The sequence below is a fragment of the Plectrocnemia conspersa genome, unplaced genomic scaffold (genome assembly GCF_051122295.1).
Source record: "Plectrocnemia conspersa isolate PC_06_02 unplaced genomic scaffold, ASM5112229v1 ptg000009l, whole genome shotgun sequence".
Lineage (NCBI taxonomy): Eukaryota > Metazoa > Arthropoda > Insecta > Trichoptera > Polycentropodidae > Plectrocnemia > Plectrocnemia conspersa.
The window spans coordinates 14,525,962-14,546,622 of NW_028277173.1; the positions used below are offsets into that span (position 1 = coordinate 14,525,962).

The 20,661-nt window shown below is 29.4% G+C and overlaps 2 protein-coding genes across 3 annotated transcripts in view; one reads left to right on the top strand and one right to left on the bottom strand.

The window, feature by feature from the left end:
• Window positions 1-20,386, top strand: part of Dop1R2 (dopamine receptor 2) — a 96,933-nt gene extending 76,547 nt beyond the window's left edge. The window contains exons 2-4 of one of the 2 annotated variants that reach the window (XM_088191539.1): window positions 8,232-8,316; window positions 16,812-16,814; window positions 20,267-20,353. In XM_088191539.1, coding sequence (XP_088047665.1) covers window positions 8,232-8,316; window positions 16,812-16,814; window positions 20,267-20,353 — 175 coding nt within the window. Of the gene's footprint in view, window positions 1-8,231; window positions 8,317-16,811; window positions 16,815-20,266 lie in introns of both variants that reach the window. The other variant, XM_088191538.1, reaches the window with a different exon arrangement.
• Window positions 9,072-12,712, bottom strand: LOC148231986 (uncharacterized). Its single transcript, XM_088193149.1, has one exon. The coding sequence runs from the start codon at window positions 12,651-12,653 to the stop codon at window positions 9,279-9,281; it is 3,375 nt and encodes a 1,124-aa protein (XP_088049275.1). The 5' UTR covers window positions 12,654-12,712; the 3' UTR covers window positions 9,072-9,278.
• Window positions 20,387-20,661: the final 275 nt, after the last annotated feature.

A 20,661-nucleotide genomic window follows, 5' to 3' on the forward strand; every position in this document is an offset into this window, starting at 1 on the left:
TGGTACTACACAACTAGTTAATCAGTGCACTTTAAATATGAATATATATATGTGCATATGTAATACATTTCTCTAATTAATTCATAAATCATACAGTTTCAGCTAGATATAAAATTTCACGACATGGCACGTTTTAAAGGCTTAAAGCTCGGTATATTCCCATTCAAAAGAAAACGCAATTAGTAATCTGGTTAAAATATGGCACTCATAGTGGACGATTTTCATTTTAATCTCGGTAAAACTGTTATTCGCTTTAAACGTTTCGCTCCATCTTTTTCTTTTTTCTCTCTGGTCTGGGATATCCGATGCGAAGGCGAGATTATTAGTAAGACGACGCAAATACAGTCCGAGGAATGATGTACGTAAAGTTTTCTCATTAAAAAAGTGCAAAATTTTAATTTAAAGGGGCCTTTGCCTGACGAATGCGACCGTTGACTTTGTCCGTTGGTCGTAAATTAGTTGTCGGAGCTGAATGCGGCTTAATTGCCAGAAAGCGTGGCCGTTTTTCTTTTCTAAGATATTCATTTACAAACTTAAATAAACACAAAAATAACTTTTTTACTAGAGGGATCTACTATAAATAGAAAGCACGAGAAAATCTTGTAATGTCGACTGTCAAAAGCAATACAACACATTATTTATTAACATAGATGACGTATAAAATTAGGAAGACGATGTTTTAGAAATACAACAAATGTATTCGTAGAGCAGGGCAGAATTTTTTTTAAAATAAGAATAATAACAATGGTTTTAAATTAAACTAAAAACAATCTATAAAGATTGTGGATGGATGACTTACGTACAACTAGCTGGCCAAACACGTGTTAGTCTAACTTAGATGTGAGTCTTGATCTCATCTATGATTATTCTTCACTTCGCTCTGTCGTGATGTTGCTGATGCCAAGCGTTCGAATGTCTCTCTGTATTCCAATTAACCAGCACAGTTTATCTTCTTATTATCTTCTCCAGCCTAATTAAGATTTTTGCAGACAAATTTTCCTGCCGTATTGCATTGGGGTGCCCAAAAGTAATACATTTTTCATCAATAAAACTTTTATAGCATTTTTGATTTTTCTTATATAAATAAAACTACTCAATTAAAGTTGCAGATTTATCAGTGTGTTGCCATGTTTGAGAATAGTTTTTGTCTGTTCACTATAGCTGTATTTTCATTCAATGGAACACTATATCTAATTAAAGGTTCACTATTTACTTCTGTCGTCATTGTTTTAAAATAAATAATTTCTTTGTAGTTCCACCATATACAAGTAAGAGTATTTTTGGGTGTGACGCGGATTTAGTTGTTAAAATTGTTTTTTCTGCGATTTTTTTCGTCACATTTGAATAAAGAACCCATTTTTCGGCCCAATTGATTTTCTTTTAGAGAAATGGCTGTAATTATTATATTTGCCACAAATGTGTTTATTCTTGTTATTTTGTAATGGTCAATATTTTTAAAACATCTTTAGAAAGACGACTATGAAGTACAGACGTAGTTTAATAATTATTCGATGGTAATCATTATATATTCTTTAATTTCAGCGCATATGAATATTTCATTCAAGTAGTGTCCACTTTAAGAATCCTCCATGAAATTGAAAACACTAGATTTCATTTTTTAAGTGATTTTTGGCAATGTCCGACATACAATGTATTGTTTTAAATTCTACAAATATTTTTGTGGCAACCGTTGTAATCGTTTTCATATGAAATTCATACAATATGCAGTTCTGTAGATATTGTTTTGAACAAAAAATTTCTTCCATTATTACCAGTTCAGATAAAAGGTGTTTTTTTGTATTTAAACTAAATGAACATTGGTGTAAACACAAAAACTTTTTTCAAAATCTGTAAGTTGAAAAATTGACATTAATTAAAATTAATTAAAGACGTAAAAATTATTACAAGATTTGCTTCGTAGAAAAAGTAGACCTTAATCACATTTTAATGGTTACACAAAAAAAATTAGGATTAATTAATAAGAATAACATGATGATTTTTGTTAAAAAATACCATAATTTTTTAGTGCTTTGACTGTACAGCAAATGGGCTAGGAGATTTTTAAATCTTATACGGAAATATTCTAAAAATACGTTGCAGATGCATCTCCGGTTCTTTCTCGACACTTTGCCGCACAAGTGCAATATTATCGACCGTATGACTAGGCGTGAAATTCACGTTACATTAGAAATAAACCTTAATTGCTTTGCAATTTTTCATTTGCAAGTATAGTAATCATCTACGAGTTTTCTTTGCGTATATAACAAAGTTTATGATCTTGTGTAATTCTGAACTCCTCCATAACTTCATTGTAATAAATTTTCCTCAATACGCGCTATCGTTTGCCGTCTTGTAGTTTATGAATATAGAGTATGTGTCGAAATAACTGTCACATTGAGTGTATTCAGTCAATTGTAAGGTGATATTCACTACTACTAGTAAACCACGTAATAGAGTAATTTATTTGCAGTATTTAATAATATTATTAGCGCTACAGTCTATTGCGTTCCTTATAATATGTATTAATGTAATTCATTGATAGTTGCTTTAAGATAAAGAATAAGTATCGGACATATGCCAGTACTTCTTTATATTATGCTTGCAATGAAGAAGTTCAGATCCGCTATACCTAAATATCTTTGCCGTAATTCCATCGCTACCAGAGGATATACTGTTATTGAATCTCATGAGGGTTTTTTAAGCCTTTTAGTGTATTTGCCTATAGATGTAAGAACATAGAGAACGCGCCTTTCCGCTCAATATTGTTTCTTACTATCTGCACCATTCCGTATGTAACTTCGATCATGAGTAAATAGTAGTGGAATACATTTTTTTTATTTAAAACAATTTGCTATCATGACTTTTTAAATTGTTTTATTAATTTAGTGCTAAAAACAATTTTGAAAATTACTATAGTTAAAATAATATATAACTGCTTAATGAAAAACAGTTTGTACTTAATTAATGAACTACACAAATTTAAAAAAGACAGTTAATATATCATTGATGTTTTTAGCCATCCTATATTTAAGCTTTTTCACGTTTCTCGAGCAGTCACAATAATATAATTATGTTCACCGTCGATGGCATTTTTCAATTAAATTCAATCCCGATTTTTATTTGTTGATGGTATTTGGTATTCGACGTAGGTACAGCTTTTACTTGCTTATATTGAAATCGGAATAAAAACTTTTAATTGGATTCGTAATAGCTTTTTTAATGTATTCAAATATTTATTCTGATCGGTATATTTGACGTTTTTATTATAAACTAGATGTCGGTGCTTGCTGTCGCTCGCACCGCATTAAAGCTGCGATTATCTCGCGCTTCGTGCTTGCAATCTTGCATAATCTTAAAATTTAATTAAATTTTAATAAAAGTATTGACGTATTGTTTGTATACATGCAGTTCAGTGCTTTATATGTGATAACACAACAGATACTGTTTTTATTAACATGCGTGCCAGCTCTCTTCGTGCTACTACAGGGAATATTATTAGTATAATATTCACGAATATTGTGATGCATGTTACAAATCAATACATATATCTACAATATCGCTTTTCGATATCATTTCGTTCTAAAACATATAATTACATTCTAGCATTATTTTATTTTCATTAAATATTTCGGGTTAGACGCATATTCAAAAGTTATATTTCATAATCCTCACTGAAAGTTTTCATTAAAATCACGATCACAAAAATTTGTGACAGACATTCAAGTATACGTCTTCGTAAAAACTATGAGAACGCGATTAATGCCATAGTGACAGCTAATGTCAATTTTTTGACAGATCCAATACGTTTTCATAGATCGTACGCTAGAAAAAATATTAAAATTCTAACAATATTTATTTTACATGCGCAAAACCTAAAAGCTTAACGATAATGTTTAATATAACACATAATTTTAATAAATACAAATAAAAAAAATAATATCCGATTAAAAAGCTCTGTAAATTACTGTATGAAATATAAAATATATATTTCTGCATCATAAAGGCGATTTTTAAAGTGTATTAGATTTCCAAACAGTTTGTGTGATATATTAAAGTAAAACAAAACGTACCTTAACTGAACGATAATCTTTCATTATCTCCGGGAGAATTAATTAGCGAAGTTGATTAAATTTTGGCCGCAGTGATAAATCTACGTCAGACAATATCTAAAAAGCGATAAGTAAAATTATCTAAGTATATATTTACAAGAAAAACAAGTGTTTCAATTTGGGAGAGCGCCAAAGTATTGGGTCTCAAGTGCAACCTCCAAATAATGCAATATGAAATTCTGCCATGGAAAATGCATTTGGATGAAATTGTATATCATGTATATATAAATTTTATTTTAACACATTTACAGCCGTATGCAGAGGCATAAATATCAATAAGCAAAAAACGTACAAACTTCTGCTATATGACCAGAAAAGTTTTCTACGTGCTGTTGCAAATGTATATATATATTTATATTATACATAATTCAGGTAATTTCACATTTTCAAGTGACATCATAAATTCAAACAACTTGGTACAGTTTATGTTGTGTTATATAAATACATGTTACTTGTATTCCATAATAAAATAACAGAAAAACCTAAGAAGCAAATTTTGTATACTAAATTAGATTGAAGATGCGTTAAATCATGATTCATAATGCTTCTTGATTTTAATTTATTTTATATAAATTAAATATAATATTATTTTTTATTGAATATAAGTCTAGAAAGTTCAGATAGTATTCATAAAATTCATTAAACGCCTATCAAAACGATTTTCATGTTTATAAGTGGCAATGATGACTTCTCCCTTCTTTTATTTTCAATAACGTCAAATAACAATTTCTTAAAAAAGCATGTTACCGATAAAATTTAGCAACTACTAGTTGCACTCTAGATTGTAGATGTCGAGATGTACCAGGATTGACGTAAAGAGGGAAGCGGCTGCTTTCTCAATCTCGTCTTATCTCGTCTCATCTCGTAAATTTTTAATTAGATTTTTATAAAATACAACAATATTTTTGAGCAGTTTTTAAAGATTTAACTAAAATTATATTTTTCATCAATAATAATACATCAAAAACTTACTACTAATGTATGCTTTTGTGTATTGGAACAATTAAATTTATCAAGTTATTGTTATTGTATATTCAAAAATTTTTATGTCTGCTTTTTGCTATATTAAATTACTACTTGGGAAATTAACATGCATTACTGTTACAAAAAAGCATTATTTTTACTCGTTCGATACCACTACTACTTCCGCTAGAGTCCACGTGACGTGCAGTTTTCATGGTCTCAGTCAAAGCAATACTTTTAGTCATAATCTTATTAAGTGCAAGATTCTATTAGTGACCCGTGAATTGTGAATTCATGTACGCAAGAATAATTTACTACTTGAATTAATTTCCAATCGTTCAAACTGTTCATGGCAATAATTTTATAAGCAAGCAATGCTGATGAAATTATGTTTATGAGCAATGTCAAGTTGCACCGATTGGCACACATCATATGTAAAAAATGTAGGCCTGAAACTTCTATTACGTTTGAATCAAAAAGTTAATTTTTGGTGAAAGTAAATTTTAAAATTAAATGCTAAAAATATATTTTATGCTCTTTAAAATATACCAAATATAAGTTTTAGAATAGTTTGACACTCAGATTTTTGTTAAAACTTATCTAAATGAAAGTTGTCACGCAAAAATATGTTTACACAATAGCAGAAGAAACAATTTTAACTTATTTTAAATATTTTATTTTGTACGTATATTCACGTACATGTGTATGCATGACTGCACTTGAAACGTTATACGACACTTACGTATCACTTTGAAATTCTATAGTATGCACAAAAAGCTGCGAACCGTTGTTTGAAAATTTAGCTGCACACAGCGCACTAAGGATAAGATGTTAATGCATTTGTAGTGTCTTGAGAGAGTTTATCGATTCGAGCGATTTCTATGTATATTGCCCATTCTCTTCAAGGATTTATCCTTGAAACGAGAACGCAACGAGTATTCTTTTCAAAGTTTCTGTATATGTATATGTAAAAGTATATTTTTTTCTTAATAGATATTCATTGTATGATGTGATATAAAAAATATTGGCGTTAAGTTTCCGATCTGGCGATTTTTTTCATACTAAAATTTGCATCAGTCAAAGCTAAAATTAATCAATTTTTAAAACGATACACCAATCAATAATATAAATATTAAATATACAAAAGAGAATCAAACTATTTTGTTTTAAATGGCAATAGTTGCAATTTTTTTAAGAAATCCATATAACAAATTGTTTACTTGGTAGAAATTCTTCCATCGTAAAATTTTGATCCCATTTTTTTTTAATATTGGAATGTGGATTTCAAATGTATACCAATGCAGATATAATAAAAGACGTACTCTTGTATCAACGGCCAAAGCAAACCTGAATGTTTATTTGGGATTACCTAATATATTATATACATATTATATATAATACATATGTGATATTCTCTATTATTAGAGAATTAATTGGATATTTAGTAAAAGTAAGCTTAGTAAAAGCTAGAAAAACCTAATTTACTATGATCGATCGGAATTATAATTATATAATAATCACTATTTTCGATCTCTTAGACACGATAAAAAATTGAAAAATCCTGGATTTTATATGGGATTTGAACCCATAACTTTTAGGTATTAGTCATTGGCTTATACCACTGATCCATCATGTTGTTTAAAAAAATATTTTGCAACAATTTTTTATACAACGTATAGTAACACTACATAATATTATTTTTAAATACAGATTTGTATGAAATAATACGTGTTTAATTAGAGGTTTTAAACTTTACTAAATTTATTATTATTATTTTTCTATTATGTTCATAGATGTCCACATATATGTATCTATAAATAATAAAGTAGTTAGACGATAGTAGATCTATATACATATATATTATTACATAAAAAAAAAATTATTTATATATCAGTGTATAAAGAATATTATTTTCAGGCGTCTTTAGGCGGACAATAAATAATTAATAGGCAGTGAATTAATATTTAGAATTAAGTTATATTCCTTAACATTAAATAAATAAACTAAATAAACCATATTTCATAGTACTATGAATATGGAAAATAGAATATATTCGTTTATTAAACATGAAAGACCACTTTGAAAGATTTTCCATTATTTTTTTAACCAACACGATATTCCTTATAAATATATATATATACACAACTTGATTTTTTTAGCATTGAAGCGGGAAGCCTATCGAAATTCCTAGTCGTATATAAAAATAATATTAATAAATTGAATTTCTATATTGGTTTATTTTGAAATGATAGATATACTTATATTAATAAAATATTGATGTGAATGTGTTGGATAAAATTGGATAAAAATATTTATCATTGATTTATTTTATATGTGTCGTAAAAATACAGTACATTCCATTTAAATTAAACTAACAAAAACTTGAGTGTCATTGAAAAGTGATTTAAATTTCACATGCAAAAAAGAGTTAAAAGATGTTAAACAAAAAATAAAAATGGAAGCTTGTTACTTGATATGTAATTGATAGATCTTTATTTGTGTGTAATTATTGATAATATAATAAGGTTTTTTTTCATTATGATAATATTGTTAATATAATTATGTATTAAATAGTGTAAAATATATATTTTAATAGGTATATGTTTATTTTTTCTATTACACAACTATTTTATTTTCAATTTAAAAATATTTTAAGTTACAAGACAACCATAAGGACTTTTCCTAATTTCAACGCAATAGCCACATAGCTTAACTTTATTTTTAAAATACCAAATACCATTATAGCAAAATCATCGTTGTAATTTTCTTAATAAAAAGTATTATAAAATAAAATTAAATAACTTTAAATTTGAGATTTTTGTATTGTTACCGTACAATAATTATTACTTTGTTTATTTATCTGTAATATTTAAACCTTTAAAATTAAAAACTTACCGATTTTCACTTTATTTAAAAAATTAAAAGACTTTCATATACCGCTAAAATACAAATGCATGTTATTGTCTTAGAATCATTTTATACGGAAATAAGAAAAAAATATGTTTACGTGTTATGTTCAATAAAGGGTTAACATTCGTAATCCGTACCCTCATTATGGTGGCTGTCGTTCACTTTATATATTATATAAAATGTATATATTTTTTACATTTTCACTTTCGTCTCTGAATTGTTAAAAACTTTTCTCACGTCTCCTTGCAGAGCTTTTGTGCGGATCCTGTGCGTGTGCTGTCCCAGGAGGGTGAGAAGAAAATATCAGCCAGCCCTGCGCTCGAAAGCCTCCCAGGTGAGCTTGTAACATTTTCAACTTTTTTTTATTCAATTTGTATAGTTGACGGGATGGGACGAAAGTTTAGCACTCGGCGCCCCGTCTAGCGAAAAGATTCCACCGACGCATTATTTTCCCGTTGCCAACGTTGAACTTGGAAGGTGCCAAAATTCACTTACCAAATGTATGGACTTGTGTTCATGTTAGCCAAAAAATAAAGCCTGAACTAACACACGAGTATTTCTTTGAAGTGCTTTGTTTAAACTTGACGGACGATACCGATGCACATTTTAAATAAATTAATAAGTTAAAATCTTATTTAAGGAATAAAAAATACCATTTCCAATTAGCTGTACTCAACGCTATTTGCCCTATTATAATACTAAGATTGTTATAAATACTACTTGTATAGTCCAACAAATCGCCATTCTCAAACGTTCTCTGTACTTATATTGTAGATTAATCACAAAATTTAACAGCATAATACTTTTTTTTTAAATAATATGTAAACTAATTACTATCTAATATAGATCTATCATTATGTTGGGGTCATTAACCTGGGCGTAATTTTGACAGAAACTCTTGAGTTATATATAGTTGAGGTATATCGCGATAAAAATTTAAAAAGCTAATATATACAAATACAATTTTATTATTATATATTTATGATCTTAATAAATATAACATGATAATACATACAATAGCAATAGTATAAGCAATGTATTACGTTCAACGTGCGCCAGGAAATTTATATCTTATAATTAAAAAAATCCTTCATGTTTCTAAATATTTATTTCTAAATTTTATTACAAACGTAAGTAAAATTGTTTGTTGAAAACACATTACAAAGTATATTATCGTAAGCTACAGGATCATATCATTATTTTCTTGTTGCCCTAATTATAAATGTTAATTTTTAGATTGCTTTTGCTTTGCTAATATTATCAACATCAGAATAATATCCAACCTAATTATTATTTCTACGCTTGTCCACTTCCATTATCATTTTCTAATATAAACACAGTATCATCAACATAAAAATCTTTACTGTTGCTGTTTTCGTTGTCATTATTTTCTACAGCACTAACATTATTCTCCATTTCTCTGAATTCTATATTCAAATCAATGTCGATCTTTTCAACTCTAAATACAGTATCGTCTATGTCATACATATCTTCATCAGTCTTGTTAGAAAAATTAAAATCAATATACGTCTTATTCAAATTTACTATGCCCTTAGCATAATCAGAATCATGTCTAAACTCATATTTATTAGTAGTCGTTGCACCAAAATATTCACTTTTGTCTTTATCTTCCGAAACACCTGTAACGCGTAAACGCTTGTAAACATTATTGTCGGTAGTTGTCATGAAAAAATTTTCACTGCTACCTTCATCATCGTGTCCGCGCCCATCTTCATTAGTATTGTCCCGACCGTAACCACTACCACCTTGTTTAAATTCTAAGTCCGTATTTGCGATATTCTTTACACCAAAATTTCCACTAAATTCTTCACCATCGGCACCGTTTTCAATTATATTATTATATTTGTTCATTTTATCTGAATCTTCATCATCAGGTCCCCGTCCTTTGTCATTAGTATCGTCGTAACCATAACCACTACCACCTTGATTAACTCCTATGTCAATATTTGCAATACTCTTTTTAGCAAAATCTTCACTTGATTCTTTATCATTAGCACCACTTCCATTTTCAATACTAAAAGTAGTCGATCTACCAAAATCTTCATTGCTATCTTCATCGTCAGGTCCGCGTCCACTAGCATTAGTAATATCGCGAGCGTACCCACTACCTTCTTGATTAAATTCTACGTCCGTATTTGCGATATTCTTTTCACCAAAATTTCCATTTAATTCTTCACCACCATTATATGTGTCCGTTTTATCTAAATCTCCACTGCAATCTTCATCATCAGGCCCGCGTCCACTATCATTAGAATCGTCGCTATCGTAACCACTACCTTCTTCATTTATTTCTACGTCAGTGTTTGCTATTTTCTTTTCACCAAAATTCCCACTAAATTCTTCCCCGTCGACATCGCTTTCAGTCGTTTCATCAGAATCTTCACCGCTATCTTCATCATCAGATCCGCGCCCATTGTCATTAGTATCGTCGCGACCGTAACCACTACCTCCTTGATTAACTTCTACATCAGTATTTGCAATACTCTTTGCACTAAAATCTCCAATTGATTTTTCGTCATTATCACCACTTCCAATATCATTATTAAAAGTAGTCATACTACTAAAATCTTCACTGCTATCTTCATCATCAGGCCCGCGTCCACTATCATTAGTGTCGTCGCGATCGTAACCACTACCTTCATGATATTTAATACTTTTTTTTAAATCTTCACTGAAATTTTCACCATCTGAACCACTTCCTAATGCATTTTTATTGTTAGTCGTTTCATCAAAATCTTCATTGCAATCCTCATCATCTGGTCCACGTTCACTATTATTAGTATCACTACCACTACCTTCTTGATTTACTCCTACGTTAGTATTTGCATTTTTTTTTGTACTGAAATCTCCACTTGATTCTTCATCATAAGTACCACTTCCAATGTCATTATCATACGTAGTCGTTCTACCGAAACCTTTACTGCTATCTTCATCGTCAGGTCCGCGTCCAATGTCATTAGTATCATCGCGACCGTAACCACTACCTCCTTTATTGTCTCCTGTGTCAGTATTTGTGATACTCTTTTTACTGAAATCTCCACTTGATTCTCCATCATTAGCACCGTTTTCAATGTCAATATTAACAAGAGTCGTTCTATCAAAATCTTCACTGCTATCTTCATGGTCAGGTCCGCGTCCACTAACACTAGTATCGTCGCGACCGTAACCACTCCCTTCTTGATTAACTCCTATGTCAGTATTTACGATACTCTTTTTATTTAAATCTCCACTTGATTCTTCATGATAAGCACCACTTCCAATGTCATTATTAATTAGAGTCGTTCTATCAAAATCTTCACTGCTATCTTCATCGTCAGTTCCGCGTCCACCATCACTAGTATCGTCGCGACCGTAACCACTACCTTCTTGATTAACTCCTACGTTAGTATTTGCAATTTTTTTTGTACCGAAATCTCCACTTGATTCTTCATCATAAGTACCACTTCCAATGTCATTATCATACGTAGTCGTTCTACTGAAACCTTCACTGCTATCTTCATCGTCAGGTCCACGTCCAATGTCATTAGTATCGTCGCGACCGTAACCACTACCTCCTTGATTATCTCCTATGTCAGTATTTGCGATACTCTTTTTACTTAAATCTCCACTTGATTCTTCATCATTAGCACCACTTCCAATGTCATTATTAACAAGAGTCGTTTTATCAAAATCTTCACTGCTATCTTCATTGTCAGGTCCGCGTCCACCATCACTAGTATCTTCGCGACCGTAAACACTCCCTCCTTGATTAACTCCTATATCAGTATTTACGATACTCTTTTTACTGAAATCTCCACTTGATTCTTCATCTTTAGCACCTCTTCCAATGTCATTATTAACTAGAGTCGTTCTATCAAAATCTTCACTGCTATCTTCATCGTCAGGTCCGCGTCCACTATCATTACTATCGTCCCGACCGTTACCACTGCCCCCTTGATTAACTTTTAAGTCAGTATTTTCAACACGTTTTTTACTGAAATGTTTATCGGCTCCGTTTCCATTTTGACTATTATATGTAGTCGTTTCGTCCGAGTATTCACTGAAATCTTTATCATCAGGTCCGTTTCCACTCACATTAGTATCATCGCGACCGTAACCACTACCTCCTTGATTAATTTTCATGTCAGTATTTTCGATAGTCTTTTTACTAAAATTTTCACTATTAGTACCGCTTCCCATATCATTATTAATAATTGTTTTCCCACTAAAATATCTACTACTATCCTCATCATCTGGTCCGCGTCCAATATCATTAGTGTCATCGCGACCATAACCACTACCAACATAATTAAATCCTAATCCAGTTTTTGCACTAGTCTTGCCGCCATAATCTTTACTGACAAATTTATCATCAGCACCACGTTTACTATCACTATTTTGGTGCTTTACGAAAGTATTGTTAATATTCTTTTCACCGAAATCTCCACTGCTGCCTTTATCATCAAAACCATGTCTAGTGACATTCTTATTAATAGTCGACTCAATATCTTTATTATCAGTGCTACTACTGTTCCATTTGCCGCTATCATTAATTGTGTCGATGTCAATCCCCAATGCTTCCAGTAAATGATCAACGTACGCATAAGTTCTAATTGTAGAGTACAGAAGCAATACTAATAACAAAATATGATGTGCTTTTAATAAAAACATATTAAAATCACACTTATCAACGAGGTGTTTATGAGCACGTTTGATAATTACTGAATTTTATTTTACTGCTAACAAAATATGTACCATACCTAGCAAACCACAATATCCTGTAAAAATTATATATTGAGAAAGATAAATAATATACGTAAAGGAAGTGGACATTAGTTTTTTTATGGGTGATAAAACAATATAATTAGTGAATAATAACGTAATATACACGCCGTTGCATTTTATGATTATGGATGACAAATTTGTTTAATTTATTTTTACTATGAAATTCAATACTATTTCGCAACGAAATTCGTGCATCTACATACCTACACATATGGCAAAATAAATAAATAAAACCATAGTATCGATTTCTTTGCTATTTGGCGGAACACAACAGCAACGTCGACATATCTTGGGCACAGCAGTGCCAAGCCATTTGCCTATAACGAGCGTTAGGGGCCATTTGTAAACAGCAATTTACGTCAGATTTGTTAACCCACTGAGACGTGTAATTTATATAACCGAAGGAAAAAGTACAAGCCTGTGCGATCTGCGAAAATTTCTCATTTTCCAAGAAGCAGCCAGTCGTCGTGGAACAATAGCCACGGCAACAAAAGCCCTATTCCAATTTCCTTCCTTCTTTGACCATGAGTCCGCAGAAAATATCGCGCTGGTGTGATTATAATAAAAAATAAGATTTTAACCATTATTCTCATCAAAAAATGTATCACTGATTGAGCTTAATTAAATCCTAAGCATAAATCAGTTTTATGATTTCGAAGGATATTTGTGTCAAATTAATATTATAAAAGATCTAAACTAAAAGGTTTTAAATATTGTTAAAAAGTTTTAACTTTATTTTAATTTTACATCTGAAATTATATATATTAAAAAAATATTTTAAATGTAAGTCGTTTTCAACCACTTACATTTTCAATGATGCAATATTTTATCAACAGGTTGAGCTTTGCTGTTGATAATGTGGTCCGTAGTAATGCTTTAATAATTTAATACGTGATCAAGATCTCATGCTTACAATACCCCTAATATATCATATTATATTATACACATCCTAACCCTATAGTAAAATATTTTAACTGACAGTTAAAATTTAAAATGGCTTACAAGTTGTTTAAAGAATAATACGTGACGTATAGAATGAATGCGGATATTTATTTAAATGATTCAATAAATTGTATCGTATAATTGCTAATTGATATATATTTTTATTTATTATTAAATACAACACGAAAGAGCTTAGATTAATCGTGAACTTTCAACATTCATATAAGGGGACTGTTAATATAAATATCATACATATTTAATACTGAGATCATCCTCACTTCCAAGGAAATCTCCACTACTATATAGTTTTTCAAAGTCGTGCCCACTGCCACTTATATCGTCTACCAAGAGATGCCATATATCACTAGATACATATTCACTGCCGCGATCATTGCCAAGCAAGATATCACGAGTTGTCCCTTTGTATAAATATTTACTGATAAATTCATTACCAGAAGAGTATACACTGCCACCAACGTAGTTAGCCGATGCGATATTAACATCACCACTGCCATATTCATGACTAGAATCGTGACCACCTCCACTGCCAATTTCTTTATGAGTATTATTGCCAGAATCGTACCCACTGCCACCAACATAGTCAATCAAATCAATACTACGAATATCTTTTTTGAAATCTTCACCGCTATATTGATCATCAGAGGCTTGTCCATAGTCACCATCATTGTTAACCACAAAACTAAGTACATGTTCACTCTTAGTTTTATCTCCGCGGCTGTATTTAACGGCAGAATCATTCAAATTAACAAGTATGAAGACAGTGATATTAATATCCATTTTATTTAGTATTTCATGTGTATCAATCAAGCCGTCCCGAGTCGCCTCTTTGTTGAGATTTCCAATGTTATCTTCCAGATTAGGTATTTTATCTCTAACACTATCATTGATACTATTTACAATAAAAACATTGCTATTTAAATCCATTTTTCTTGATATATATTTAGCATTCGCAGAATTTCCAAGTGAGATATAAAACACCACTATTAATGACAAAATATAATGTCCCTTAAATAAAAACATCTTATTTATAGTGTTATATTTAGTGAGATGCTATTATCTGTACACGCTTGTTTATACTAAGGTATTCTTAAGTGCCAAAAGATATATATATATATTTTATTCAAAAACCACAATATTTTGTAGATATATCTAGAATGATAACTACGTGTGGTTTGGTTATTGTAAAAATATTATAAAATCATTTCAGTTATCAATACTTAATTTATTTATTAGTTATTTAAAATAACATATTATAAAAAGAAAATTAATAATAAATTGTATTTCTCTTCTTATTTTTTATAAAAAATATCTAGGCACGTTTCACCCCAAGACCTACCCCTAACCATCGCCAAACTGCTGACTAATACAATAAATCCATTTCCATACGAGCCTTTTAGTTTTCGCTCATCGATCTTGTGACGGTCAGTGAAAATATGTTCCTTGTGTACATCATAAGAAAAATAATAGATAAATGCAGAAAAACAGTTACGTTTCTACGCATTTGAATGACAATTCTGAAACATAAATCATAAATCTAATCAAAGTTTTGTCGTTCGACTGGAGCAATTTTCGCTGACAGAATTCAACGTATGCCAAAACATAAAAGTATGTATGTGATACATAAAAAGAGGCTAAAACTTTATGATTTAGACATGTAGTATACACATATGTGTATTATATATTTGCCCAGGCGTTCTATACCAAATCCCATTTGTCATTCCGTCAAACAAAACGGCGAATCAAAATTTAATTTCAGACTTCATAGATTTGCATACACATCAACCACATAATTTATTTCCTTAACAAAATTCATGTATTGCTTGACAATTACATGTATGCATTATTTAACTCCCGAGAAATGCAGATTATGTTGGTGATCATTTTTTTATAATGTTGAACGTATAATAACATTCTCAACCCTCGATTTTCGTCTGGTTATAAATTTGAGAAAATCGTAAAATTTTATTACTTCGGCGAAGTTTGCTATAATATTTTATATTATAGTATCAATAAAGCTTATTTGCAAGGTCAGTGTCAAATGGGCTTACAAATTATATACTAACTTATTTAATATATAATAATTAGGAAAACTAACAAAAAATCTAATAAATATAGCTAAATATATAATAAATCAAAAAAAATTAATCATATTTTAAAAAAATAACTTTAAAATATATGTATAAAAATAAAATTATACTATACAATAATATTTAGGCTGCAGACTGTGACTTAAATAATATGTAATTTTATTCACCAATAATATATTTTTATTAAGATATTATGTTTTTTATCCTGACAAAATATTTTGTGATTGATTTTTAATATTGACCGTGATAGATAGTAAAAAGATAATTTAGTTAAATATTAGCCCATCGTTTGTACAATATAAGCACAGTTTTTTTAAATTGTAGTAGTAAATATAAAGATAGTTTTATAAGCAATATATATATATTCTCATTGAATATATTATTGACATATTATGCCGTATACGAATATAGGGGAAAAAATGTCACGTTAGTTCAACCGACGTGACATAAGTGATTATCAAATGACAACCTCACAAAAAGACATGATTTATGGCTTCAGCCGGTATACAAAATATAAATATCAACCCATATACAAATTTATATTTAAGAAATTGCAGAATATATTAAAAATACGTGCATAATTTTGTCTGGGTGTGTTGATAAATTTGTTATTTATATTTATATCATTTTAACCATTCATGACACCAAATATTTGTGGTTAGTGACTGTTGTTTTAATTAAATCTAACCGATTGAGCTTAATTTTATGGCTTTCACATACGAAATAGTATATATACATATATTATAACATGTTCTACCGTAGTAATTATTAAACGTTCCAACAGAACTAACTATCTAGAGTTATAGCCGAAGTAAGAACGGTATCATCTGTCGCGTAGGTCGTTTCGTTTTGAAATTAGTCGTAGTTAAGATCGTAAATGGGGTCGGAAAATTTAAATTCTCTCATATGCTGCAATATAAAATTATTTATATAAAAACTTTGGTTCATACTCTAAGATTTACTCTTTAATGAACTGAAATTTTATTTTATTAAGTTGGTTTTTTAAATACGGTGTAAGCCGGTGCATCGCCGTGCTGAAGCAGCGGATGTTTTTTCTATTGGTACTGTAACTAAAAAGCTATTTTTAAATGATAATTGCTTTGACTGAGTAAATTAATTTTGCAATATTGTAGATATATTATATGGATTATGTTCTATACATTTTTTAATTCCGGAAATCATGACTCACTTTTCAACCCTTTATATTCATATAATTTTTGTGCTGAATGTGTTTTTGTCTTATATTTATATGTACAAAGAAAATAAACTTAAAATGCCTATATATATTTTACTCATTTAAATTTTTTTAACTACTATGCAAGCCTTTAGAAGTTGTGTCTCATATTTCTGACAGAAATAATATATTATTATCTAAAAGTTAAATAAATCCTAGTATTATTTTTTATTATTAAATATTTTCGGCGCTATTTTTAAACGATATTCCATTTTATTGTTTTTATATCTTTTCTAATTAGAGTAAAAATCAAAAGCTAATAATCACTTAAACAAATATAATCGTTGTATTTTTACTAAAGCGATAATTTCAAAAATATTTTACAAAACTTCATTAGTTTTCGTTTATTTGTTTCCTATAATATTATTAAAAAAAATTGCTAAGAAACTCTTTGAGAATAGAATATAGAGAGCTAATATCTAATTTAACGTTTCCTTGAAATATATGATTTTTATTAACACAATATTTATTAATGTATTATTTTATACATTCTTCAATATTAGCAATATCATTAGTATTATTAGATATAAAAAAATCTCCTACTTTGTAAATTACGTTAATAATAACAGCCTAGTGAATTCCGTGAATTAAACAAAGCTCTTTTATTTTGTACAAGTCTTATATCGTATTACGAATTCATTCAAACATTTTTTATAAATTTCTACAGTAATAATAATTATTAAAAAGCACAATAAAAAAATAATACTTTCTGTGAATAAATTTCAAATGATTTAAAAATATTATTTCCTAGAACGTTTTTATTAAAAATTCTGAATAAATATAGCTAATATATATTTAGATATTTTTAGTATTAATATGTATATGTACGTTTGAGAATTTTGATACAAATTTACTTTAATATTCAACATTTCCAACTCCACGAGCACGCCTTCCAAGTTTGACAATAATGGCAACGTTTTGCAGCAAAAAGTCGTTCGTTCGGACATCGAATCATTTCATCGATTCAATCCGCTTTGCAATTCATCAGAACATCCGGCGAAACTTCAATGCAATTCATCAATTTCAGCTCCAATCGTCACGCTGCAGCAAATACAACAGAATCGATTTATATTTACTATTTCATGTTTCATTTTTTACAGCCGCTTTTTTTGCAATGTTTGTTTTATGTTTTCGAAAAATATTTTTTATTGATATATGGTGCGAAAACGTCATATTTCAATACAGCATTAATAACGAGAGATATTGTGATGACTCGCCAGATTTTACCTAATATAGCAGGATAATATTTAACTGAAGCAAATAACTGTTAAGTTACATTACTTTTTCATGGATGTTTTATTTTCAGTTTGGTTAGTTATCCGTAAATTTATTTTGATATATTGATTGCGCCTCAAATAACACTCATTAGTGAATTTATATTTAAAATTATACGCTGATCATTATCTATATTGTTCATTTTACATTCGTTAAAGTGTATTGTTTTACTTTGCTTAAGTTTAAAGCTGATTTTGATAAAAAATATAGAAAAATAAAAAAAGTTAGATTGTTTGTATCTAAATCGCTACACTTTTTATTTTGTAGTACAAAATTTTAATTTGTTTGATTGCAGTGATAAATTATTTTATTTTGCACTTGAATTTTTAGCTACAAATTTAACTTTCATTAGGTTTGGGTTTAAACAGCAACTGTTACAGTGAATGTGTATTATTCAATCAAGTTACATTTTCACTAGCATAAGTATAATTTTACTAACTAGGCCAGTTGAAATGTATGCTTAATTTTACTGGGTAATATTAGTGAAACTATGTTTATTCACTACGTGGATGATCCTGTACACTTGCGTTCGGATCATTTTAGCTATTTTTTTTTGCTATTTCTTGAAACAAAATTCGCTAATGACATTAGGAAATGAACAAGAGGCATTCGCAACTGTCAGGTGAATACCACCACATAAGTCGCTTTCTTCACGCGTTTTACGTCTGATTAAGAGCAGTAAATGATTTTAAAAAAAAATATATTTTCACTAGTAGAAATCTTTATCTACTGATAAAAATGTTTTTAGTGAAAATCTATTGAATAAATATTTTCACTGGTAATACACATTCACTGTAACATATTTTTTTAAATTATTTTAAAACTGAAAAATTAAAACTTAAATGAATTCAGTGTGTTTTTCTATCATATAATATTATTATTTAGCTTGACAAACTATAAAATTATATTTTTTTCTGTTCTTAAAAAATGCAATCGACTTTATCAAAAAAACAAGTCTGATTGTAAACTATAGATAGATATTTAGTAATTTATTAGCTTCATATTTGTAACAAAAACAAGTTAAAAATATTTAGTACCAGTATTTTTTTATATTGTCATTTAATGCAATTATTTTATGAGCATATATAATACAGAAAACTAACCTAACAGTAAATCATGTATGTAAAAATAATACACCTACACTCAATTTGCGTTAACACAGTCAGTTCGAAAGCTATCCATTTCATCATTATTCATATTTTAGTATGCGCCATACTATTAGCTCTAAAGCACATTATACGGACAATCGTTCGATATACTTATCATTACTCCGGTTTATTTTTTTAACACATTTATAAAAAAAATTTTTTTTATAAATTTGTTCAAAAATTAATTCGGAGTAAGGATATACCATGGATATATTTATTATTACTCCGGTTTATTTTTTGAACACATTTATAAAAAAAATATTTTTCATAAATGTGTTCAAAAAATGAGCCGGAGTAATGATAAATATATAGAACATATATCCATATCTTGTGCTTTAGAGCTAATAGTAGAGGCGTAAACTAAAACTTCCCATCTCTTTCTAAATTATGAATAATGATGAAATGGATAGCTCTCGAACTGACTATGGTAACGCAAATAGAGTATAAAACTTAACAGTTAATATAGTTAACATTGTAGTTAAAATATTTGAAGTAATATATCAATTGTTTAGGATGCGTACTAGTTTACATAACTAGTCACATAAGTTTTAAATTATTTATGTATTGACATAAATAAACCCTAAAATGGCTCGAACAAATATATTACTCAAAATTATACAATATATGTTACTTCAAATATGTAAATGTTTTTTTCTGATATAAATGTATATGTTTTATAATAAAGAATCTGATGATGTCATTTTACAATCGATCACAATACCTCTCTCGCATTCCTCGTGTCTGGACGAGTGATCAAATTTTCTATTTAATTATTACTGTTGTTACTTTCAGCGCTTCTCTTCGCGTTACTACTCGAACTGTTCCCTCCACGGAATACAGCAAATTCGACATAATTCCTGCGAACAAACCTTCATCTAGCAGTTTACGGCAGAATCCCAGCTTACTTTTTTCAAACGACGTAGCAATATCAATTTAAGCATATCGATCGAGTGGCGTTGCGTCGCTCTCTCCCCCATTATCCCAAGAAGGTATTAATCTTGAACGGCACTCGACGAGCGGCAATGTTTAATTAAAAATTTATCACCCACGAAAGGTACGTGTTATGGCAAGTCAAAAAATACATTCTATCAATAGGTGTGTTTGATCTAGCACGGAGCACTAAAACCAAAACCAAATTATAAAGTCTTGCCTGAACACCAAATAACCAGCATTTATCCAGCACTCGT

Coding starts and splice junctions, on each gene's coding strand:
- LOC148231986 (XM_088193149.1), bottom strand. CDS start 12,653: ATGTTTTTATTAAAAGCACATCATATTTTGTTATTAGTATTGCTTCTG.